General features: G+C 41.3%; 1 protein-coding gene across 17 annotated transcripts in view; it reads left to right on the top strand.

Annotated features, from left to right (window-relative positions):
• The window catches only part of TNRC6B (trinucleotide repeat containing adaptor 6B), a 94365-nt gene that overhangs the window by 25677 nt on the left and 42069 nt on the right, over positions 1-26619 (top strand). For 14 of the 17 annotated variants that reach the window (XM_040558883.1, XM_040558874.1, XM_040558852.1 and 11 more), the window contains exons 2-6: positions 11529-11616; positions 15342-15363; positions 17001-17345; positions 22410-24740; positions 25677-25835. In XM_040558883.1, the coding sequence (XP_040414817.1) occupies positions 11529-11616; positions 15342-15363; positions 17001-17345; positions 22410-24740; positions 25677-25835 (2945 nt within the window). The remainder of the gene's footprint in view (positions 1-11528; positions 11617-15341; positions 15364-17000; positions 17346-22409; positions 24741-25676; positions 25836-26619) is intronic. The other 3 variants (XM_040558909.1, XM_040558902.1, XM_040558893.1) reach the window with 1 other exon arrangement.

Below are 26619 nucleotides of genomic sequence, written 5' to 3'. Positions count from 1 at the left end.
TGGTGGGATGCACCCATGAGTTTTGGCAGATGTGATTGTGAGGCCACTCGATAATCTTTGCTTGATCGTAATAAGCGGGAGAACTACCTGGGGACTGGAGGAAAGCAAACGTCGCTTCGGACTGCAAGAAGGAGGACCTAGAGAACTACAGACAAGTCAACCTCATCTCAGTCCCTGGGAGGCTGATAAAACAGTTAATCCTGGAAACCATTTCCAGACACATGAAGGAGAAGAAAATCGTCAGGAGGTCATGCATGTCAGCATGGATTCACCAGGGGGAAGTAATGCTTGATCAACCTTACAAGCTTCAGTAGTGAAATCAGCAGCCTGATGGACGAAGTGGGGAGCAGTGGATATTGTCCTGGACACAAAGGCCTTTGACACTGTTGCCTGTGATACTGTCGTAGAGAAGCCCTTAAATACGGACCGGATGAGCAGTGAGGTGGATTGAAAACTGGATGAATGGCTGGCCCTAGAGAGCGATGGGCAGTGGTACAAAGTCTAGTTGGAAGTCAGTAATGAGGGGAGTACCCCAGAGATACTGGGTCCAGTCCTGTTTAACATCTTCATTAACAATCTTGATGATGGGGTGAGTTGCACTGTCAGTAAATTTGCAGATGACACAAAACTGGGGGGCGTGGCCTACTCACCAGAGGGTCAAGCTGCCATCCAGAGGGACTTGGACAGGCTGGAGAAATGGGCTGACGGGGACCTCATCAAGTTCAGCTAGAGAAACATGCAAAATCCTGCCCCTGGGGAGGAACAACCGCAGGCACCTGCACGTGGTGGGGGCTGCTCAGCTGGAAAGGAGCTCAGGAGTAAGAGACCTAAGAGTCCTGGTGGACACCAAGTTGAACATGAGCCAGGAATGTGTCCCTGCTGGTAAGAAGGCTCACGGTATTCTTGGCTGCACTAAAGTATTGCTAGGAGGTGGTGGCAGGTGATCCTTCCCCTCCACTCAGCACTGGTGAGGCCACACCTGGAGTGCTGGGCCAAGTTCTACGCTCCCACTCCAAGAGAGACGTGGGCATACTGGGGAGAGCGCGGTAAGAGGCGCCAAGATGATGAAGGGACTGGAGCACCTCCTGTGAGGAAAGTCTGAGAGAACTGGGATTGTTCAGCCTGGAGAGAAAAAGGCTTGGAGGGGTCTTATCAGTGTCAATAAGTACCTGAAGGGAGGGTGCAAAGAGGACGGAGCCAGGCTCTTTTCAGTGGCACCCAGCAACAAGAGGCAACGGGCACAAACTGGAACACGGGCAGCTCCCTCTCACCACCTGGCAGCGCTTCTTCACTGTGTGGGTGACGCAGCACTGGCACAGGCTGCCCAGAGAGGCTGGGGACTCTCCCTGCTTCGAGATCTCCAAAAGCTGCCTGGACATGGCCCTGGGCAGCCTCCTCCCGGTGGCCCTGGTGGAGGAGGGCTTGGACAGGGGGCCTCCAGGTCCCTTCCCACCTCAGTCATCCTGTGTAAATGTGTTCTGTGTGGTCCCGTGTAAATTTAGCTACTTCTGTTATCAAGGATTCTGTATGATCCCGTTTCTTAGGGCCTACCTGGCCCGTGCTGCCACCACAAATGACACTGTAGCAGAAAACGTTTGATTTAATTAAAATGTATTACACTTTCTCTGTATTCTTTCTGAAATGTTATATTCTGACATTAAAACAAATGCCATAATCGTTGTGAGTGCTGTTATAGTTACCACAAACAGTAAATAGTTTAGTTTCTTAGGACTTTTTTTTTTTTGCGTTGAAGAGTAGTTCTGTTCCTGACATTTAAGACCGAAGTTTGTAATCTAAGAAAGCACAGAGCCACTTTTGTTAGAATTGAGTTTATACCATTGTCAGGAGTTAGCGTTTGTTTGTCAGCAGCTGTCAGAAGATGAGCAGTAATCAGCTTTTGATAACACTTCTCATCTGTACATGTAAATATGCATTATTAAGGTGGCAATGATACTCCTCAGCTTCACTTCATCGCAATTTGTAACCAGTTCAAAGCACCATTGAGACAGGGGTAGAGCTGCACATAGAGCTTCGAGCTTGACCTGTGGACTCTTTTCTAGGCTGCAAAGTACAGCAGTGCACTGGTGTAGACAGCAGACAGGAAGGGGAACTCATACAGCTCTCCTGCTGCAGGACTTCAGAAGACATAGCTGGAATTAGTGTCCAGCTCACTGGACCACTAACTACAGAAATACCTGTTTACTCTGCTCTAATTTTTTGAAAAAGGATTTCTGAGCTGGGTGCAGAGTTGGTTGTGGTCAGTGATGCAAAATCCAACTGGCACCTGGGCAGTCGGTGTCCTGTGGGAGTTGACACTGGGGCTGATGGTGTTTAGCATGTGTAAATGACCCGGTCGGTGGGATGGAACACATCCTCAACATGTTTGCAGATAATCCTAAAGTGGGCTGAGTGCTGGACGCCCCTGGAGGGTGGGAGCACTGTTGGGGTGGAGCAAATGGTTTGGCAGAAGCCTCTTGAAATTCAATGAATGGGAAGGGAATTTCTGCACCTTGGGCAAAATAATGCCATGCTGCGGTACTGGTTAGGCGTCCACAGACTAGAAAGTAGCTCTGCAGGAAAACACCGGATAGAGGGAAAAGTAGAATATGATGAGGAGGAGGTTGCTGTTAAGAAACCAACCGCACCCTGGGCTATACAGCCAGCAGATTAACAGCAGTGATTCTTTTCCACAGCTCTTTGGACGTGCTGTATCATTTTGATTCCCATACAGGAAAGACACTGGCATGTTAAATGGCCACCAAGATGGCTAGTAGGCTGAGGCACATCTTGCACAAGGAGAGGCTGAGAGAACTGGACTTGTTCAGCCTTACCAAGCTAAGGAGGTAGCGTTACTGCTGTCGTCAGCCACCTAATAAGAGGGCATAGGGAGCCAAACTGTTCCTGGAGGTGGTGCGCAGTGATAAGAGGCAATGAACACAAGTGGCAGAAAGGGAATTTGGGCTAGATACTGGGGGTGGGAAGTGCGATGGGTGTAGGCCAAAACTGGAGCGGGCTCTCCACGATGACGGTAGTATTTGTCCTTGGAGCTACTCAGAGCATGGCTAGGTCCTGAGCAACCCTCGTGATGATGGCTTCGCGTTGTGTGCGGTTAGACCAGGTAACTCCCGGGGCCCTTCAGCCAAAATTACCCTTGTGATTCTGCTGGTGAGACCAGTAAGGGTACCGTGCGTCTACTGCAGGAAGTGCCGCTTGGCTCTTTGAGGTGAACTGCTTTAAAAAAATAAAAACTAAACCTGAGAAGCGCTGTTTAGGGAAAAAGTTCAGTGTAACTTTCCATCTGACAGTTTTCAAATGAAAGCTTTTTTTTTTTTTTCCTCTCCTGACATGCAAGCCATTTGAGATTATAAAACTGGTCGAGTTTACAGCTCTTAATCCTCTCATGCAAAGCAATGCTGGCAAACACTCGCGTATACTGCACTTGCAGACTAATAAGCAGCCCTTTTACTGACATCTGGCACTCTGCCCAGATCGCCTGCATTTATGTCAAGCCCCATGTTGTGTGGTGAAGTAGGACTCTTGAAGTATTTCGGGATGCACAGTGGGATAGGTGAAACGTTCGTTCTGCGTGGTACAGTGAAAAAAAAAGTCACGCATGTGGAAGGAGGGTTCAGCTCCTTCTGAGAGCAGTCACAGGTTCTTTATTGAGATTTTATTGCGGTGGCTGTTACTCATTAAGTGTTCTATATCAGTTGTTAAGCATTCATTTCTCTTATGTATTTTTGTGGGTTATAAAACCACAAAGATGTCTTTCTTGGTAAACAATTGTAGATAGGTAATGGAGCTTTCTACACATTTTGATCCTTGAAGTCCCGAATAGAGCCATGTCTTGCTGAATGAGTGTTCTGATACGATAACAAATTATTGGGCTCATAATAATAGGTGGGTTTCTAACTGAACGCTTTGCCTTTTTGAGGCATTTTTTTTATCACATTTCACAACTCTGTAAACACTTTCTCTGTGGTTTTGGTGCGCGTGTGTGTGCATGTTATGAAATAATGATTACTGATCCGTAAGAGCTTTGAAGCATTTGAAGGCTGAAGAAGGGGAGAAAACACCCTCAGTTCTTCCATTCTAGGACTTAAGCTGCAGCTCTCCGCTTGCTTAAAACCAAAGTTTTTATCAACGGTAGCTAACATTTGTAAACTTTTAGATCTTGCCTGAAAGTAGATTTTCTTCATGTACATTGTTGATACAGCTGGAAAGTGTAATGTTATAAAGAGCACAGGCAAGAAATACAGAATATTAAAAAAAGATTTCAGTTCTCATTTTACACAATGTAAAGTTTTCTTGTTAACAGGAGACTATGAAAACTGAAATGGAACCCCCCAAAACCAGGTGCTGAATGTGTTGAGAACACACCTCTGCATTTAGGAGCATTTGGAGTTGTTATGTAGGGCTTTTGCTGTCCGGTTCTTTAAAGTAAACAGCCCCTTATGGTCAGAGCTGTTGATTTTCTGTTACTGTAAATCATTATGCATATATGTGTAATACTCCAGAAGTAATTAATCTTACTCTATTAACAAGTCTAATAGCATTCCACGGGGAGTCTGCTTTAGAAGTGCATGCTTCTAGTGAAGTCGGCATGCCGATGTTTTAAATTTGGTTATTTTTTACAGCAACTTCAAATTACTGATGTTTTGCAGAGATAAAGGCCTATCGGTTGTTCCAGATACGCTATTTAAAGTAAGCAAACTTCGTGCAGTGACGCGGGTTTGGACCCCAGCCAGAGAGGGGAAGAAAGCAGCTTACTCCAGCTTCTTGAGGGGCAAGCAACTCTTGCCTTTTGAAGGCGCTGCTTTGCAGAGCGTTTTAAAGATGTTTTATTTAAAAGTATTTTTTCAGTTAATGTATGGTGAAGTGTCTATTTTTTGCATGTATCAAATCTGCAGCGAATCCTTTTGGGAGGTGGTTTTTGTTATTTTTTGTCTTAAATGTTATATTACATGCAGGTATATGTTTATATATCGTTACAAATATGAAAAATGTAATGTCATACTAAATAGCTGGGTCCTGATACTTTGATTTTATTTTGAATTCAAAAAGTAGAACTTAGTTATCCTGTTACGAACTGCTCAGTTCTAAACTACATAGCTGATTTCTACAGTATTGCAGTTGTTTAGTGATGCTACAAACTTCAGTCTCATTTCAAGCAAACAACTAATTTTCCTTCTTTTCCTTGAAGTTTTTATACTCTGGGTTTATTTTCTTATAGTCTGGGAAGTTCTTATACTCAGGGGTGCTGTTTTGAGGGATCGATGTTTTTTTTTCCCGTTATACACATCAGAATTCATTAGTCCTAGAATAGTTTTGCATTCCATTCCTTCAGTTCAGCCTGAAGACCAAGTTCCTAAAGAGCTGCGTCCTGCTCAGCCAACTTGTGTATGGCTTACGTCTGTCTGATTTATGCATGTGAGCACTGCTTAGCGAGGAAGGTGGCTCATGCCGTGCATTTGAACATGTTTTATAAAACGGAATTAATTCTATTTTGAACCTTTTGATCAGCAAGATCATAACTCTTTACATGGCCTAGTCTAGCAGAAGTAGTTTTACCATTAGGAACTCAGTCGGTCAGGACTCTGTCCCAGGAGCTCTGGGACTTAGCCCGTGCTGTTGACACCTTGCTTCTGCTTCATGCTCTGTCTGAACATGCTGGAGCACACCGCTGTGTTTTGGCACACCGTGCTCTTCTCACACTGGTGGAATGATGGACACTTAGCTTAAAGTGTAACATCCACTGAAAGTAGAATTAAAACTAAAGTTTTCCATACCCCAGTAGCAGTGCATTTTATTTTGTTTAATTTTTAGTCTCTGAAATTGAGTTTGATTCGATCTAAAAGCTTTCATCCAGCTTAAGCAGTTGATTGCCAGTGTTACTTGCAAGACAGGCTTGAGCCTTAAACTGAGAACTGAAATCTTGTGTACTCATTTGGGATTTTGTGGTATGCTTTCTTCTTCATAGCTTATGGCCCTTGTTACAATCAGTGTAAACTTTTTAATGTATGTATATATAAATTATGGTATAGGAACATACCACGAAAGCCCCTGTTATGCTTCGAATTGCACAGACGCAAGTGACAACAGTAGGGTTTCATATGCTGAGTGTGAAATAAAGGTTAAGTACAGTACGGTTCAGAAGAAACATCTCTACTAGTACAACTTGGGAGTCAGGTTCAGAAGGAAATGCAGGCAGTTCTACTGATCAATGCTTCTGTTGATACAAGGTGTACAGAGTTTTAATGGGGTGCACCGTGGAGAGGTGACGTACAGTGAGGCTGTGGTTTCACTTAATTGCAACCAATTTAACATGTTGCTTTGAATGGAGAAGGTTCCATGCTGCTTATGTGTGCTCCTTTCTGATACTAATCTGATAATGTGCTAAAATAATTCAATTTACAAGAAAAGGGGGAAGGTGATGAGTGGTCCAAGTCACTTTTTGAGACTTGAAATTGTTTGCAATACAATCAGCTGACTTCCAGAAAAGAAATCGCTCTGTGAATACAGCTTACTTTTCTCTAAGAGGGCTCCTGTCTGTATAGGTTGAGAGGAGCTTTTGCCTTGAGCCTGTTGTGAAGGTGTTCTGCAATGCATTCATCAGGCTTCTGGATGATGCCTCTTTCTGCTGGTGTCTAGGATATATAATTCAGATCAATTTTAAGATCCAAAGGGAACTTTGAGAAATACTGAGAAATTAGATACTTGTAGCTACAGTTCACCGCGAATTCTTCTTGCTTCAAATCCGGACTGGCGTTGGGTACCTTACAGTAGATTTAATTCCTGGTTTTGGTTGCTCACCTTTGAGGCTTTCATTCTATTTCTAAAATGCTTATAAATATATTTCTGGTCTGATATTTTGGACCACAAGAGACCTGACTGTAATAAAGAGTCAGTTCAAGTTAATAAAACAAATACTGCCTCAAAGTGAGACTGGCCCATGTGACTCTTTATGGCTCAAGTTTTCAGACAAAATTTAAGTTGTTGATGTGACCTTGTCCCTGTATAGATAAAAGCTTGTTCTGGTAAAGCACTGTTGATCCTACAAATGTAGTTCCATAATCCCCTCTCTTCTGGAAGAAGATAGAGAAGTTGGCTCCTAACTTGGAGGAAGACTTAGAAATCATCTTATGCTTATTACAATGCAGAGAACAGGATGCACTTAATAGAAGTTTGATGCCACTCCTGTGTTATGTTATGGTTAATGATCCTGAAAGTGAAGGGTAGGGGCAAAAGGAGGGAAGATTGGGGTTTGGGTATGTAGCCTGCATCTTTGCCCACAGGGCAACACTTCTACGCTGCAGCCCCGTGGAAGGAACTGCAAGCTGACTATGCTCAAGTGCCAGTCTTGAGTTTCAAGGAATTTATTTCTTCCATGTTACTTCCATTTTTGTGCAATTTTAGTCAGAGGGTGACTTCATTGGGTTGTGTTTTTTTTTTTGTGTGTGTAGACTAATACTCTGCGTGGCGTGTTATCTCCGCTTATCAAAGCGTGCTGTCAGCAGATAGTGCGCAGTGCAGTGCGTCACCTCGTCTCGCACTTTAGTTTGCGATAGCAAGAACTTAAAGAACAGCTTCTGTTCTTCACCATGCCTCAAGCCCGTGCATTTCAGGGATAAGGATTCCTTTAGAAATAGTTTTCTGGAAAAATGAATACTGGGATTTTGCAGGAAATTAATATTCTCCAAAAATGATAAATTCTGTGGGAGGCTACGCTTTCTGAATGCCTTTTTTTTCCTTCCTGAAATGGGTATGTTTTTATAAGAACTTGGACTTTACAACTGTTTTCTGTTACTTCTAACATTAACTAGCTAAAAAACCTCATTTTCTCTGAAATAAAATCTTTTTGTCTTGGCCAAAGAGGTTGTTACGAGAACTAATGCGTTGAAGGTACTGTGTTATAGGTAGTCTTTTGTGTTGTTTTTAAAATAAAATGTTGGGTTAAAACTTAGAGATTCTTATCATTTGTAAAGTGCTAATATGCCTCATTTGAAATAGTCAGAAATGAAGTCTGTAATACACTTCTTAAACATTATCAAGAATGTTGATTCTAAGATTTTGAGGGAAATAAAACTACTGCTTAATTGTGCTTTACTAAGACCAACACACGCTTCCTTGAAGAAGACTGGAGTAGAAAGCTGCCTGCTGATTGCTCTGTAGCAAACTTCCTCTTCAGGGTTTTGGTGTGTCCATGTTCCCATTACTATGTGCTGGTAACAAAAAACGGAACCACACCCCATTGTATTACTCTAAATTCACTCGTGTGGAGTTGGTGGATTTTCTCCCCGCGTTGATCTTGTCAATACGAGCAGCTGGTTGCTGGAAGGTACATGACTGATCCCAGTTTCCCTGACCAGGCCAGAAAGAATTCTCTTTTAGCTGATGGTGGAAGGTTAATGGGCAGCATGGTCTTTTGAATAAATGGACGAGATACTTGAAAGTTTTTTGGTAAATTTATTGGAACACTTAGCATTGCAATGTGCTTTTTTTTCCCCCTCCAGACAATTTTGGTCTCATAAGTTTGTGTTTAACCCATTGTCAAAAAAACAAGTTCTTTTTAATAAGGGGTCCTTAAAAAGAGGCAAGAAAGACTGATCTTACATATGACTCAAAAGGGAAACTATATAGTTATAAAAGTGCAAATAATAGTGAAATACATCAAAGAGCAAAAGTGGGAAGAAGTCAAGTGTGATATCCAAAATGACAACGAGCTATTTCCCCACTAATTTGGTAAACTGTCAACATACAGGTTACATCGTTAACTTGTCCATATTGTCAATCCTTTTCTGGCATTTGGAGAGTACAACTGCATCCTTCCTACTTGTTTGTGAGATTTTATGTTTTGTCAAGAACTTAATGGTCATGAACACATACCCCAAGAGCTGAGATAGATCTGACGGCTCAACAGAACTTGGCTGTGTGCAGCAAATTCTTGACTTTAAGCATAAATGACCAAGTGTTGACTATTACTATATTTTAGTCAATGATGTACCCGGTGCAATATTGGATATACATCTCTGCTTAAACAACAGAAGGAGTGGAGGTAGTCATTCAGAGCAAAGGGCTTCTCTGCAGCCCTCATACCCCAAGTCCTTGTTCACGTACATTGCCAAGCAAGGCAGCTACAGCAGCAGCCACCTCCCTGTTCTGAGCTTGTCATCTGAAAAACAGGTGACCATAACCAGGTGTTTTCTTTCAGGCAACGATCCTCTATCCTCGCTTCCTTTTCTTATTAGTGCTACGTGTCATTTTAAGCCATAACTTCAGCTTTGAGGGCAAATACTACCTTTTCCTTGTTCTTTTCCATTCCCTGTTCTGCTCAAAAAATAAGTAGGTGCTTTAAAGTGAAGATTGTCTGTGTGCCAGGCAGTTACTGGAACTCACTTTGTTTTTTGATCCTACCCTTTTTCAGCAGCTCTTTTAAGACAGCTCTTAAACCTTTGCTTGCTGTAAGAAAGCTTTTTAGAAATCGTGAAGTTTTAACTGGCACTACAGCCCTAAAGGTGCGCACTTCTTGACAGTTAAAAAAAAAAAAAAAAAGGCAAACATAATTTGAGGTTATAGTAACTTTGAGAGATAAGGGTGTTGCTGGAGAGCTTTTTCAAATTAATTAAAATCTGTGGCTCAAAGAAAATTGGAAAACTCTGTGTCTCAACGCCATGCTCGTATGAAGTATGCTAACCTCCCTGATGCTTTGCATCATGTGCTTGTTAGTAAAACTGAAAAACCTGTGGGGTTTTTCCTTGCCAGAGTGTAGGGCTGGGAAGTGTGCTTTGACATTTTACAGAGAACGGAAGAACAAGACCTGACCTGGCTTAAGCAATACTAGACAGAGTGCACAAAACACTGTTCAGTCTAGCGTAGAGTGCTTGTCTCCAGTTCTCTTAAATGGGGACGGGACCTGCCATTGTGCATGAATTGGGTATGGTGACAGCCTGAGGGTGGTACTGCTCAGGGTTCATCCATGCCCTTTCCATCCACCAAGAAGACTCTGACTTAAGGAAACCATCCATTTTATTATTGTTCACAGAACCTTTTTTCTTTAAGAGAGTTCTGCAAAGTCCTCAAGCAGGAAACATAACATTTCAAAAAGATTTTTTGTCTAAATTGAAGTGATTAGTTATGTAAATATTTCTTTGCACGCTGACTTGGCAGTATCTGGTGAAAATGCAAGCATAAATGTTGCTTAGGATACCGTAACTTGCAATGGAAGGAAATTTTTGAATGAAACGACAGCAAAGCCAACTCAGCTCTAATCTTTCGAAGTTTTAGTCACAAAGAGCTTAGATTTGTGCGTGATTCTAACAGCTTAATGCAAGCATAAGCTCCAATTTTGTTTATAAAGTTGTTATAGCCAACATAGTAAGTTGAAATCTCTCTTTCCTCTTCCCCACCAGCGCGCCCCCCCCCCCCCCCCCCCCCCCCCCCATATGGCACAGATTCTTCTGTGCGTTTAAAGTTGATCACTTGAAACTTCACAGGTCCATCTTCGTTGACCTAAATTAAGGTTGTGTCATAAAAGATCATGGGTTACTCTTGTTGTTTCCCATTTGTAAAGTACACATTCCCTTTCACTGGTCTTCCACCTCATCTGTCAGATCATCTTTTTACATTAATCATCTTAATCTTTCCCTGATAAAAACGAATTTATTCCAAGTAAGATGAAAACTTAATCTGAAATTTACTTTTTAGCAGGTGAAGAGAATTGGTTAACTAAAATGTGGTTTGCCATAGAAACAGGCCAACCAATAACATATATGCAGTAAATTAACCATTTACTGGCACTTTCCTATTTGATACAAAACGTTGCAACAAGACTATAGCTTGACAACAACAGCAGCTGCGCATACTTTTTTTTTCTTTTTTTTTTTTTAAGAAAGATTCTTCTGGTGGAAAAAATAGATTCCCTGGGAAGTAGCTTATATTACAAGGTTCGTCACAAGAATCTGTGGGTGGATACAATAGGCTAGAAATTAAATTAGCGATTTGTATAATAAATGATGGTTTTGATTTGATATGACACTTGTAGTCTCTTACAAAAGTGGCATAGCTACAGGCAATAGAATAATCTCTTCCACTTGTGAAGATAAATGTCATATCAGACCAAACCATCTTATTTTAAATTACAATTTCCCTTTTTTACCATATGAAAAGATTCATGAGACTGTTCCTTAAATAATATCACAACCCAATTAAAAGTATACTTTGCCCCAACTGTCTTCAAGATATTTTCTAATATTAGGCCTGTGGTTAACTTACAGAGGGTACTACCAGAAGAGGCCTGATCCGAATAGAATAAATTTCCTTTATGTAGCAAGTGGTGTGATTGTGGTCGCAATGAACTAGAAGGTGCTTTTCTGATCTCAGTTAGGCCGAAACCCTCAATGCAAATGAAATATGATGATCAAAGGAATCTAGTAACATGACTTCTTTTCTTGGGGGGAAGAGAGAGATACTACATGAAGCTCTTGCAGAACTTGGCAGTGCTCTTACTGTTTTTTCTCATGTTTTGGCAGAGAGAAGGAGCAAGAAAGGGAAGAACAGTTAATGGAAGACAAGAAAAGGAAGAAAGAGGATAAGAAAAAGAAGGAATCTGCTCAGAAGGTAGGTTTTGATATTTGAATTCTTCTATCCAGCAGGAGCATAAATAGTACTGGGGTTGGTAAGATGTTAGATTGTTTGTATTTGAGCTTAAAAACTCCCGTCTAAAGTATAGTGATACTTCATTAAAGATTTTTCACATTATTTTTCTTGAACTTCAGTTTTAGTAAACTTTGATATTTCTTCTCTTTAGTGTTCAGGTGAAGAAAGAGTAATTAGTTTTGTGAAATGAAGTATTAAATTCATGTTCCTGAATATGAGCTCTCTTGATCTCTGCAGCTCCTGCTGTTTCAAGGTGTTTGGGTATGGGAACACTGCAAGTCCTTAAGGAAGGCTATATGAAATGTTCCCTACTGAAGTTGCCTTTATTTTTTGCTAAGTATCATTTAGGTTTTATATTTTCCGTGGCTAGTAACACTTTTGGTAAGTGCATCGGTTTGAGTCTGAGCAGAGGAGAATTGAGTCGCTGAAAAATGTGCTCAACAAATGAGTTTGAACACTTGGTTTATTTAGAAGTGCTCTGTTTTGCTGAAAATGTAGCAAATTGTTCTAGGAGTTAACCCGAAGTGTGAACTTGAGTCTCTTGCAGCTTTATCCATGCTTTTTACTGGTAAAATCCTCTCTGTCTTGTTGTGGACATCCCTGTACAAGACAGATGTAGGATCCTGGAGTGGGTCCAGCAAAGGGCCCCTGAGGGGTGATGAAGGGACTGGAGTACCTGACAGATGAGGGGAGGCTGAGAGCTGGGACTGCTCAGCCTGGAGAAGAAGAGGCTCGGGGGGATCTTACCAATGTGTATATAGGCCTGGTGGGTGGGAGGGATTAAATAAGATCCATCCAGGCTCTTCTCAGTGCCCAGTGACAGGGCTCGAGGCAGTTGGTGAGCACAAATTGAAATGCAAGAAATTCCACTTAATCATAGAAAGACTTCTTTGTGAGCGTGCATGAATGGTCAATCGCTGGAACAGGTTTCCCAGAGAAGTTGTGGTGCCTCTCTCGTTGGAGATGCTCAGAATTAAGTCGGACACGGCCCTGAGCAGTCTGGTTTTGTTAAATTGCTTTGAGGGCGATGAGGGAGGAGAACCACCATGAACTCTCCTTGAGAGCTCGAGAGGCTGTGCCTTCCAACCTCAACGGTAATGTGAAATTGAAAGCAAAATCATCGACTTTCAGTAGTCCCAGTTTTTCAGTTACTTTAGTACAACAGATCCCACCAAAGATCAGATGCTACTCTTGTTGTGTTAGATGACATAGCTTTGTGTTGTGAATAGCCACCATTGATTGTGCCGTGCCAGTTAATTTTTGGTTTATCCGGGAGCTTTTTGAAAGTCAGATTCTTCACCTATTTGAATTCATCGCTTTAAAACAGGTGCAGGTAAACCCAGTGTTATTTCTGTTGTCGTTATCCCAGGGCCGTGTTGATACATCCCCAATAACGCTGCAGAAGATCAGTAGCTACAGAATAAGGTTTCTTCAGTGCCTGGTCTTTTTTGCTTCAGTATCGCTGCTTACACGTTCAAGTACAAAACCAAAATAGATGGTGTATTTTCAGCTGAGTATGTGTAGGAACCAGGAGGTGCAGAGGCTTGTAACTAGAGGCTGGTGATTTGAGGATTATATGCTGATATTCAGTAACACAACAAAAACTTGGAAAGGTTGTACAGATCACGTTGATAACAGCGCTGCGAGTGTTTACTGAGGAATCAGTGCTTTGAATACAAAGATCTGCCAATTTTCCTGTGTGGTCCCTCACCTATCAAGTTATTTGGTATGACTGAATGTTATGATATTTTTGCCAAAATCTTATGAAAGGTAAATACTGTAAATAAATTAATCTCCTAGAGACCAAACATTAAGAGTGCTGCTTGAAGTACTACTTGAAGACAGAATATGGGCAGAACACAAATGTGCGTGTCCATTCTTAGTGATTGTGGTGGTGGTCACCAAATAAGCAGCAGTGATTTGGGGGGTACCTTTTCCAAGGTTTGTATAACACGAAACAACGGTTTCTCTCTGGATCTTCTGAAGCTTACAAAATAAAACAGTAAAAAAAAAAAAATCACCCAGGATTATGCAAGCAAATTCATAGACTGAATTCCTGTGGTTTGTGTCCCAGGGGCTGTTTGGTAGCTTGTCAGAAGGCTGAGATTGGCCCTGCCCTGCCAGTGCTTACAGGTTTCCCACAGAGAGATGACGGCTCTAAGTCTGAGACATGCTGTCACTTTTTCTCAGCTTTTCTATTCTAGACCCGAAAAATCACAAAACCAGATCCTTTTAACAAGTACAGATTCAGCACAGGCAAAAGTGATTTTTTTTCCTAACACAAACTGTGGTTATAATTTAGAGTTCTTTAAACATTTGTTAAAATGATGTTCTTCCAAGCAGGCAAGTTATTTACTGAACATGTTTACTGTTAACTGTAGTAAACCTAGCAGCTTTACAAGATTGGTTTCATGAATTTTTTTAGTAGTAGAGCATCAGAGTCACTGAAGTGCTTAACCGAATTTCAACTGTTACAGAAGTAGATATGATTTTACACACACGGGATGTTTCAAAAGTGAAGTGAAAACTGACGTCTGGCATTGTACAGATGCATTTTTGGTCTCTTAGGAGAGTTGGATTACCTAACTCTGTGAAGCTACGATGCTCGAGTTTTTTTTTTTATTACAGTGAATATTCCACTTTGCATATCGCAGTGTTCATCTTTGCAAAGTAAGTGATGCCACAGCAATTCAGGGCAGTTTTGTCTTTTTATTCTTTACCATACAAAAGAGTTCTGGCTTGGTTGGCTTAAACAATAAACTGCTTTTTACTTGTGCTTTCATTATTCTATACCGTCCCTGTGTGCTTTCCAGAATTATGGACTAGGTCAGCAATTTCTTTTTCAGAATAGGTGTCATAGAGCCTGACACATGATGATCTTTAGGGGTTTCCTTTATTGTGTAGTGGAGCTCATGATCGACAAGTTCAAAACATGCTACAACGCACATGATTCCAGGGAATATACCAGTGATATGTTTGTTTCTGCTGTAGCTTGAAACCTGCTACGCTGAAAGAATGTAGAAGTACAGCAAAACCACACACTGAGTTCGTTGGCCAGCCTGATGGCTCACTTCAGTAACCACTTGAGAGATTTTGAAGCCTGTTTCTTTATAGGTAGCGCTGGTACATCTCGTACTTGTGGCAACGAATCCAGTAAGGTTTAGGACTACTTCTCCTTGGAAGAGATGTAATGGGTAGAGCGAAAGGGGAAGACGACAGAGACAGATTGGTACTCTCACATGTGGAAACCCCGTGGGACTTCTGTTGCCAGCCCCAACAGTCTGCTGTAGGGATATTCTCATCAAGGGCAGCTTTTATTACACTTCAGCTGTAATACTTCATCTCGAAAATCTGGAAGAACTGTAGTGGTGTAGCACTCGTTTATTTGTGCTTCAGAAGTTTGTGTTTGTGATGAGGGGCATGTACTAAAAATCATCAAGAGGAAAGTAGTTACTGTTTCTGCCAGAGAATTTTGCATCAGGCAACGATGTTACAGGAACTGTAGTGTTCTTGAAAACTTACATATAAGTTTGGGAATACTTTTGAGACTTGTAGTTCATGAACTGATTATTTTCTTTGAACAAATTTTGATCTTGTGCTAATAAATTCATGGTTTAGTGCAGCCTGCTTAATGTTTGTTTTGAGGTTCTTAAAACTGTATTTACATTGTTGCTCTTACTTTGCAGGTCACAGATCAAAAAACCAAAGGTAAGAGCCTTTCTTCAATCCTAAAGAGTGTTTTTATTGACTTGAGCCAAGACTCAGTTTTGATTAAAGCTGTTAGAAGAAGGAGTTATTCGAGATGAAGTAATCAAAATGAGTACTCAGAAGAAATAAAAGCTGAGAGGATTAATATGGAGAATCTAAAACTATCCATTTGTCAGCGTCAGAATACTAGAAGTGGAAATGATGATTGTAGATAAAATAAATGAGCTGAAATATTTAGTCTAACTTCCAATTTTACAAAGGTTTTAGATGAGCAACTGAAAACTGAAACCAACTATACAAATGGAATCAAAGACAGGGAAAGTACTGCCTACGGTGACATACCAAAATGAGTGAAAATGACTTGTTTCTGGAAAGTTAGTTAAGAGAAATTGAAGTTTAAGCACCTAAAAGTCCAGAAGATGAGGCAGAACTGATGAGTGAACATCTTGGATGTGTAATTTATTTAGCTGATCTAAAAATATATTTAATTGTGATGTGCGTGTCAGTTTTCTAAAAACTGCATGAGGAAATTGCCATTAAAAAGAAATGACGGAGGAGAACTAAGATTGTAACTAGATTTTACAGCTGGCAATACCTTTTTCTGGCTTATGGACAGTGGAGCTTACATAGAGAAGTCAGAAAACCCTCATCAAAATAAAACGTGGGATAATACATTCACAACTGTCAGAAAGATTCCCTTGCTTTGGTCCCCCTTTGTAAGAGGAAGAGCTCTACTGATTATGTTCACTTTGGTGGGGAGGGGCTGTTCAACATGCCTTTCTTGTGTTAGTCTTCAACAGAGACTAGAGAAGATGTATTACATTTTCCTTGCTTTGGGGTCTGCTCTCTCAGTGAGTTAAGCAACTTCTAGGTGCCTGGCTAGGATAATGCCTGAATTTCCTTTGCTCTTTTTCAGAAAGCACACGGAGCATGTGAATAAGGGATCACAAGCCCTTGATTTCTAGAGTTTCTTAAACAAATGTTGTGATGGCATTAGTTCTGCAAGGATTAGTGTGTCTTTTTGTTATGCTCCCCCCAATGCATAATAGCTCTCAGAAGCAGCTCCCCCTTGCTTAGGGGGGCACGTGGTGACCAGTTGGGAAACTTCAGGCGAGCCCCATACGAATGCTGTAGGTAGGACTGCCTTTTGGATAACAGTCAACTATTTCGGAGCTGTATAGAGAGCTCAGATTTATTAATTCTGAATTAAAGAGGAGGATTTTTTGCTCTATATTTGTTTTGGCAATGGCCACATAGCCTAGTAAGCAAGTGAGACTTAGGATCTGTTTTTAGATCTCACATAGGGGTGATGCATAAGAATCCTAAAACCGGTGGAAGGTAGGGAACAGAGGAGAAGGAAAAAAGGTTATGTTTGACTGTCTCTTAAAACTTTTTGCCCAGGGTGATATCCTTTGCCAGCATTACTTTTTTCAAGAAATTTGAGGCTTGGAGTGAAATACTTGCTGAGGGCAGAGTTTCATCCTGGGGTTCAATTAAGTTGGTCTTTTATAAGGTTGAAGTTGCGTAGTATTTCAGAGAAGAATGACATTATAAATGGAAAGAGTTGCAGTGAGTTCTTGTAGCTAACACAGGTCTAAGTGGAAAAATTTCTGATTTTCATTCTTCCTGTTTTTCAGTGCCCGAAGTGACGAAACCAAGTTTAAGCCAACCAGTGGCTGCCAGCCCAATTGGCAACTCTCCATCGCCACCAGTCAATGGTGGCAACAATGCCAAAAGGGTGGCAGTGCCGAACGGACAACCGCCAAGCGCCGCCCGCTACATGCCTCGGGAGGTGCCGCCGCGATTCCGTTGCCAGCAGGACCACAAAGTGTTACTGAAACGTGGGCAGCCCCCTCCGCCATCCTGTATGCTCCTTGGGGGTGGAGCAGGGCCTCCCCCCCCAACAGCACCAGGAGCAAACCCAAACAACGCACAACCAGTGACAGGAGCACTGCTGCAGAGCGACAGTGGGACTGCAACAGGTGAGTAATGAGAGTGATACTAAATACGCGTGTGTGCACGCACACGCCTAAGAAAAGGTATCACTGAAGTTGTGCACAAGCATGTCATAATATAATAAAACTCCTCAAATGACTTTTGGAAAGCTTACTTCTGCTGTTTTAGTACATGCACTTCTGATGTTTGCAGCAGGGGGTGCAATTTTTACTGCTAGATGGAACAAGAAAGATGATTAATGTTTTAAAAATGTGTATGTTTTGGGTGGTTTGAATCAGGTGCTGTAATGCTTCTTGTATCACAGCAAGGTAAACACAACATAGGGATAAGTAGGTAGCATTTAATGGCTATTATTGGGTAGTTCTTAATAGCTCTTCAAGTTCCTCTGGTGCCATGAATTTCCTGTACTGTCACTTCTTGTTATGATCTAGTAAAACAAACATCAGAGTTTTATAGTAAGTTTGTATAGGCACCCAGTCTGCAAATGACAGGTGTCTGTCGATTTTCATCTGGATAAAATCACAAGGTGTTCCTTTTGCTCCTGACTTTTTTTAATAATCTTGTTTTTCTCCTTAGATAAGACTTATTGCAATAATTTTCCTTAAAACACATCCTAAATAATCTCAAAAAAAAAAAGACTGTCTTGTTTTTCTTTTCTGTTCACTTTGAGTTCCAGCAAATACATTGATTTTAAGATTAATTGTTTTATGAGCATGGGAAAATTATGACTGCTCCTGAATCTTTTTTAGGAGGTTGGGGAATGGCAGTAATGGTAATATTTTCTTAAGTTACAATACTAGAACAAACAATTCCACTCAAGACACCTGCTTTCCAAAATGTTAATTTGAGAATTCAAGGACAACTTCAGTTCTAACAATAAGGTTTTAAGAAAAAGTCAAAAGAAGGAAAAACGCTACCTGTATGTCTGAGTTTCCTACTGAAAGCCCTGCTAGAGCAATGGGGTGCTTTTTAATCTTGGAGAGCATAAACTTTATAGTTCTCTGTGGTTCAGAAGAAAATGAACTCAGAGGTGATTTGAAAGGCCAGAGTCAAGTAAGCTAGGTGGGATGGCTGTGTTTATTAAAAAGGTTTCTAGGAAAATGAATAATTTAGTTTTTGCCTTTTCAGCATTTGGCCTCCTTTATAGTGAATCCCTATTTGACAGATTGTGTCTTGTCTTTGATCCCTATTTAATAATGGGGGACAAGTTTCAAACTGCAACAGCTAATCGGTTTAAAAATGCATCACTTAGAAATGGCTGATTTTGATTAAAAAAACACCTGAAAGATGCATTGGGGGGGAGGAATGGGGGACAAAACAACACCCTAGAGTCTTTAGACTTCATGTATGAAATCGTAGCGTTATGTCAGCATTAGTATACCTTCACGGTAATTCTAGTGAACTGACAAAGGAGATTTAGTGAAATATTCTAGAAGTTTTAAAAATTTTTCATAAACAGCATTTTTATTTTGAATGTATTACATGAGGACCAATTTGAAGTATTGTAGACACGCCTTGAGTTCTGTGTAATTAGTATAAGTTCACCTATTACTTGGTTTTGAGACTGAGCTCAAGTTGTATGAATTCTCTTTATTTTTTCATTCAGTTTAAGGCTGCATTAACTGCTGAGATGTTATATGGTTGTATTTTATTGATTGGGGCAACTTTTTATGCCAATGGTTAGTTCCTTCAATCTGATATAAGTCCGGAGTGCTGCCAAGAAAGGTAAGATATGTGCCCTTCAGACTTGACTCACCCCATCCAAACACAGTTCTGCACCATAACACAATTAACTGGGCTGGGAAGCTGACTCGGGTTAAAATTAACTCTAGTTGTTTTTTAAAGCTCATTTCGGCCTGGATGATTTCCCAGTTCAGCTCACTGTCAATAGCAACACAGGTGATAGCACATGAGCGTAGGTCTGGCAGAGGAGTAGAAACGAGCAGCTGGATAAGAGGAAGGCTGGGGCTATCATTTCAAGTACTTCATGAAACTGCTTATGGAGGTACAGTGTTGCTGTGCCCCTCCTGCCATTAATTTCATCTGAGATCCTGGCTGTTTACAAACTGAATTTCAGATTTGGGCCTACTTCTGTCAGGCACATGTGCAGTGATATTGTGATTAAATCATCCCACATAAGGAGAAAAAAAAAAGTTTCCAAAGGGGGAAAATAATGTATTTTACCCAATTTCCTAATCTTTCTCATTATAACTTTAACCAGGTATCTGTAGACAGTGTTGGCAAGATTCTCAATTGCCAATAACTGGTCTGTTTTTTGGAAATTAGTATTTTACTGCCATTGTGGTAGTCCAGCTTCCATACAAAATAAAACAAACAAAAAAGTCAGGACACAGTCCTGTACACGGATCTTTTTCTACCAGAGTAATGCTTCTGTAAGATGGCAAAATTCTAGAACCGTGACACGTAATGCCACATTTTCTACTGTCTTGTAGCAGTGCTGGGTGGAGGAGGGTTGTATATCATTTTTACCACAACCAGTGATATTCAGGACGTGCAAGACAATTTTGGAAAGCAAAGCTTATATGCTGTTGGTGAAAGTCTTCTTTCAGTAGCTGTAGTACCCTCCAGGAATCACCAAATGTCTCATAGCAAAACTGCATTTTCATTTCAGGACTCCATTTCAATATTCTCGCTTATTTCAGTTCCACGTTTTCATCCTTAAAAATAGTCATTTGCTAGTGACATTTTTTCTCTGTAGTCAGATGAGAAACTTGTTTATCTTCAGCATGTTCACTATTAAGGAAGAGTTTAAGAACCAAGAGCCTTTACCCATCCTCTTATGAGGGCAAAACTGTAAATTGCTAAGGCTTTGTTGCCACTGTCAAGTTAGGAAGGGGAGGCTGACTTTATAAAACAGTCCATTAAATTGTGTCCTAGTACACTATGTTTGGAAACACCCCAATCTTAACGCTATTAGAATGTCTTTGAAAAAATGAAATGTGAAATGCTCTGTTCAAGTCAGTTACGTAAAGATCTTGCTATAGGCTGCTCTGCATTTGCATCTTTCATTCACTGAATCATTGGGAAGTTCAAAAGATAGTAACCTTGCAGTCTTTTGTACTTGTCTTTGTCTGTTCTTAAGCTATTCCTGTGATCAGAAAGTTTTTAAATTAGAAAAAAATAAAAAAGGTGTTCACGTGTTACTTAATGTACCAAAGGGATAGCCAGATCTGTAGAATTCCTCGCTCTTCTTAAGTTTGCACTACAGATGAAAATATAACAGAAGGAACGGAACGTGCATGTGGTCTTTTAGATCGTCATGGTTGAAGCTTAATGGATTAAGACAAACTTCTTCTGTTTGCCAGTATTCAAAGCTTACAGGAGAATTCTAGCCATGCTGTGAAATGTGGATCTTCGCTGGCCCTCACTGAAGAGGGACCTGGAAGTCATTCCAAGGAAGTTCGTTGGTTTAGCTAAGGAACCAAAAGCCTGAGATGAGCACTGAAAGCTGACCCATTCATCTTCTATTAAAACTAATAACAATCAGAAGTTGTGGTCTTCAATTTTGAATACATATATACTTTAAAAAAAAAAAAACAACACTTTTTTTTAAACAAGGTCATTTTGGCTTAATTAGGATTCAGCATGATTTTGTAGAAGGGAGAGCGTTCAGTCTTCATCACAGAGAAGTTGTGGCGGGGCAGTTTTGAGTACTTTAGGATTGCAAACGTGTAGAAAAATAAGTAGAGCTATGGAGAGAACAACATGGAAGTAGTAATGAACTTGCATTATATAGAGGACCAGAAATAATTCTGTAGATGGGGGGGGGGGAATTCTGTGGGGGTGGGGTGGGGTGTGATCTTGCCTGACTGCTTAAAGTAATGGTGAGAATTATCTGTACGTGTGCAAACATTATGCTGCTAGCACTGATAGAGCCTTCATCTGTCATGGCACTAAGTTAATTTATCTGCTTTAAAACTGTATACAAATACCTTGTCAATGCAAATTCAGACTACATAGGATATATTAATAGTTCGCCATGATGGAAGAAAGAGGCCCTACTCCTAGTCATTTCTCCTGCCACTTTCCTTACAGTGACTCCAAGGCTCCTTGGACTTGCACGTTTCCCTGTAGAATGTGCTATGTCAGCAAAAGATAACCCGTCAAGAGGTGGACAGTTTTCTGTTGAGTTAGTGAATACAGTAGACTAAGTTAAAGGACTTGACTGACACAAATGAGGGGTGAAACTCGGAGAATTTGAAGTAGCTAGAGCAGGTGAGAGAGAGGAGGAAAAGTTAGGTCTCTTATTGGCCTCCATTTGATGGTAGAGAGATTAGTTTAATTTTTGACAAAACCATAAACTGAAGTTTCTGGGGTAAATATAGCAGTGACACAAATGTGGGGTAATTAGATGCTGAATACAGCTTGCGTGCTACTACACAGAAATTGCAATTTGTGTAGCTTTGGCCTCTTTTGGTTACTCTTTTCGGTTTAGCTTTGGGAAATAAAGTTACTTGTTTCATAAGGGTATAAAGAAATTCCTGGTAGCAAAACAGACTTGAAAAAGATCCATCTGAAGCTAAAGGATAACTTCTTCAGCTCTATACATTCATTAGATGTTTTTAGTCTTCAGTCTTTTATCTTTTCAAGTCATAAATTGTAGTTGCTTTGTTGAATCAGTCATTTAGCTGTCAGTCTGCTACTCAACTGCACAAACATGCATGCGTCATATATGTTTATGTGTATATGCATGTGTACACATATATATATTTATTCTAGTTCTACATATAGTATGATTTTAAACATGTTTTTGAGAAGTCTACAACCTGTGCCAGTAATGGCCATGTAGGTCCATTAAGCTAGGTTATCCCCACAGTGCGTTCAGGTGCACACAAATTGCTCATGGGGAGTGTCTTGGAACATGTTTTTTATCGTTATTTTTAATGGTGTTTCTCAGCCTCGTATTCTTCCAAAGCAACTTTGTTCGAAATGTCTGAGGGAAGTATTAACATATTAGTGGAAACGATAATCGATGGTGTCAAAAAAGTGTTGTTCAGTGCTTGTAGATAGTATCGAGTATTAATGACTTTCTGGGGTCTTTTTTGTTTGTTTGTTTTTCTTCTTTTTAGATTCAACAATTGGAGGTGCTGCTGCTTCAAATTATGCAAATTCCACTTGGGGTCCTGGAGCCTCCTCCAACAGCGGCACCAACGCCAACCCAACTCACATCTGGGACAAGGTGATTGTAGACGGGTCTGACATGGAAGAGTGGCCTTGTATTGCCAGCAAAGATGCTGAGTCTTCTTCCGAAAACACCACCGATAACAACAGTGCCTCGAACCCTGGCTTGGAGAAGAACGCTCTGCCAGGAAGCACCACTAGTAACAAAGGAAAAGGAAGCCAGTGCCAGTCTGGAAGCGCTGGAAACGAATGTAATCTTGGGGCCTGGAAATCTGATCCCAAGGCTAAATCTGTTCAATCTTCCAACTCTGCTGCCGAGAGTAACAATGGACTAAGTAATTGGAGGAACTTGACTGGACAAGATAGAATTGGTCCTGGTTCTGGCTTCAGCAACTTTAACCCAAATAGCAACCCATCTGCTTGGCCGGCACTGGTTCAGGAGGGCAGTTCTAGGAAAGGGACTTTGGAATCTGATAGTGGTAGCTCCAATGCACAGATTAGCACAGTAGGTCAGACCTCTAGGGAACAGCAGTCAAAGATGGAAAATGCGGGTGTTAACTTTGTCTCTGGCAGAGAACAGGCTCAAATTCATAACACTGATGGACCAAAAAATGGAAACACTAACTCCTTGAACTTAAGTTCACCAAACCCTATGGAGAATAAGGGAATGCCCTTTGAAATGGGCTTGGGGAACCCTTCCAGGAGCACTGACACCCCTTCACAAAGCACTGGAGAAAGAAAGACTGGGAGTGTTGGATCTTGGGGTACAGCTAGGGGGTCTTCTGGAACTGACACAGTCTCTGGACAGAGCAATTCTGGAAACCATGGGAACAATGGGAAGGATAGGGAGGACTCCTGGAAAGGAGCATCTGTTCAAAAACCTAATGGGTCAAGAAGTGATTCTTGGGATAACAATAACCGGTCTACGGGTGGTGGGTCTTGGAACTTTGGCCCTCAGCATGCAAACGAAGGCAAATGGGGTGAAGGGAACAAATTAACATCTGGGGTCTCTCAGGGAGAATGGAAACAGCTGTCTGGGTCTGATGAACTGAAGATTGGAGAATGGAGTGGTCCAAACCAACCAAATTCTAGCACTGGAGCATGGGACAATCAAAAAGGCCACCCTCTTCCTGAAAACCAAGGCAATTCCCAGGCTCCCTGTTGGGGAAGATCTTCCAGCTCTGCGGGAAGTGAGGTTGGAGGTCAAAGCACTGGAAGCAACCACAAAGCAGGAAGTAGTGACAGTCACAATTCTGGACGCCGATCATACAGGCCTACACATCCCGATTGCCAGGCAGTCTTGCAGACTTTGCTGAGCAGGACTGATTTGGACCCCCGAGTGCTTTCAAACACTGGCTGGGGCCAAACTCAAATTAAGCAAGATACCGTGTGGGATATTGAAGAGATGCCACGGCCCGAGGGGAAGTCTGATAAAGGAACTGAGGGGTGGGAGAGCTCTGCCACACAGACAAAGAACTCAGGGGGCTGGGGCGATGTACCCAGCCAAAGCAATCAAATCAAGTCTGGATGGGGTGAGCTCTCAACCCCAACAGAGTGGAAGGATCCCAAAAATACTGGAGGATGGAATGACTATAAGAACCCCAATTCTTCTAATTGGGGAGGGGGAAGACCAGAAGAAAAATCGTCGTCTTCTTGGAATGAAAGCTCTAGTAAGGATCAGGGGTGGGGTGGACGGCAACCTAATCAAGGATGGTCTTCTGGAAAGAACGGTTGGGGAGAGGAAGTTGACCAAACAAAAAACAGCAACTGGGAAAGTGCAGGAAACAAGCCAGTGTCTGGTTGGGGTGAAGGTGGGCAAAACGAGATTGGAACTTGGGGTAACGGTGCAAATACAGGCTCTGCTTCAAAGGGTGGATGGGATGATTGTAAAAGAAATTCAACATGGAACGAGACGGGTCGACAGCCCAACTCCTGGAACAAGCAGCAGCAGCAGCAGCACCAGCAGCAACAGCAGGAGACTTCTGGTTCCTGGGGTCCATCACCACAAACTCCAAGTAATGGGCGACCTCCAAACCCAAACTGGAACAGCGGACCGCAACCAGCTGCCCCCAAAGATGAGGAGCCTAGTGGCTGGGAAGAACCTTCTCCACAGTCAATCAGTCGAAAAATGGATATTGATGATGGCACTTCAGCGTGGGGAGATCCTAGCAGTTACAACTACAAGAATGTGAACCTGTGGGACAAGAACTCGCAAGGAGGACAGGCCCCACGGGAACAGAGCCTGCCTACTCCAATGACTGGCAAATCACAAGCATCAGGTTTGTTCCTTTCTTAGCAGACTCCTGTATATGAATGTAACCTTCATGCACACGTAGCCTCCAATAATAGTTTTTATTTGATAAAGAAAAAAAATTGAATATTTTATTCTGTATTTAAAGTGTCTTTAATTTGAATCAGTCACTCCTCTGCTCCTTCTGCCTCAGTAACTCTGATCTGAATATTGGTCAGCTTCCCAGGAAAAGAAAATCTGTAAGCTGACAAATATTCTAAGACAGGCTGAATTCTCACAAAGCTTTTATTTAATTACTACAGAAATAGGGAAAAATCCCATACTCAGTCAAAATTTTGTGCTTTGATACAGTTACATGACTTGCTATTGGGTGAGCCTGTGATTTAGTTTCTTAGCTCAATTTGGCACTGCTGTTTGATAAAGAATACTTAGCAAAATACTTTGTTCTTTGAAATAAGGACAAAACCCCACAAATTTAAATAGCTTGGAAATAAATTAAGGTGTTATTGTTAGATAATCCTTTCTCTGACTCGGACATGCTTTAAAGAATACTGTTTCATTTTGATACGTGTTTCAGATATGTCCTTACTCTTTCTGCAGTATATGAAACCCCCAATCATAGAATGGTTTGGGTTGGAAGGGGCCTTAAAGATGGTCTAGTTCCAACCCCCCGGCCATAGTCTGGTGCCTTTGGTTAGTTACAAGTTCCCCAGATAGAATAGCATTAGATGTGGGCTCATGTTTAACCTGAAAAGAGGTCAGCACGTTCTCTCTTTTCATCCCTAGAGGTCAGAGCCCACTGTTTGATGTGAACACTTGTCAATTCTGTTTCACCCGCACTATTGAGACCCTACAGTCCTCAACAGAAGGAATAAAGCAGTAGATTGATGACATGGTGCTGCACTGCAGTAAATAGTTGATTGTCTAAACGGTCTGTAATGAAAACTCTTTCTCCTTTACGCAGTCTGGAGCAAAAGCACTCCACCTGCTCCAGATAATGGTACGTCCGCCTGGGGTGAGCCAAATGAAACCAGTCCCGGGTGGGGTGAAGTAGATGATACAGGAGCATCGACAACAGGCTGGGGGAATGCACCTTCCAACGCCCCGAATGCCATGAAATCTAGTGAGTATAGGCCAGATAACAGTTTCTTTGCGATGGTCCTGGAGATTTTTAGTATTTGGCTTTTCAATAATAGGTCAACCATGGGGGAATTGTTATCTGAGGGCCTAGAAGCTATGTTGAATGTTGTGTAAGATTTTGATGGATGAGTGGTTAAGTGCTTACAGATAACTGGAACCTTGCCTTTTTAAGGTAGTGGAGGCTTTTTTAGTACTGAGTGGTTAAATGGACTGTTCTGATTTGTGCAAGCGTTGAGACACTAGAGCATCTGAGTGAGGAAATGGTCCTTTTTCTTGCATCTGTTCTTCTGTGGCTGCATACCCATTACTTAAGGTATGAACTTGTTACAGGCCGAATCGCCTTTTCTGACCACATCAGGAAAAGGAACGCGCAGTTTATAGAAGGGTTTCACAGTAGAGGTGTGTAACGTGCCTTTGAATGGACCTTTTTGCTGTATGAGTGGAAAACTGTCTCTTAAGAACTGAACTTAGTCTTGTGGTTGAACCTAAACATCTGAATGTTTTCTACATAACCTTCTTAAAAGGTTACTTTCAAGTTAGAGTTTTACTGTATCAAGAGTTTCATTTGCATGGAAATTATTCCTGATGTAAGCTGTTTGTAGAACTTTATTTCACTGTTTTTAAGGGAAAAAGAAGCAAACAAAAGCAACTGCTTGACAGTACAACATACCGATGTTATAGCTAAAGCCAATGAATTTTGGATAAGAAGTTTCTATTAGGAAATAGCAATAATACATGACATGACTGAACTTAAGTGATAATACCAA

This window comes from Cygnus olor, chromosome 1 (assembly GCF_009769625.2).
Source record: "Cygnus olor isolate bCygOlo1 chromosome 1, bCygOlo1.pri.v2, whole genome shotgun sequence".
Lineage (NCBI taxonomy): Eukaryota > Metazoa > Chordata > Aves > Anseriformes > Anatidae > Cygnus > Cygnus olor.
Note: the sequence above shows the minus strand (reverse complement) of the source record. Positions and strands in the feature narration are given on the sequence as shown.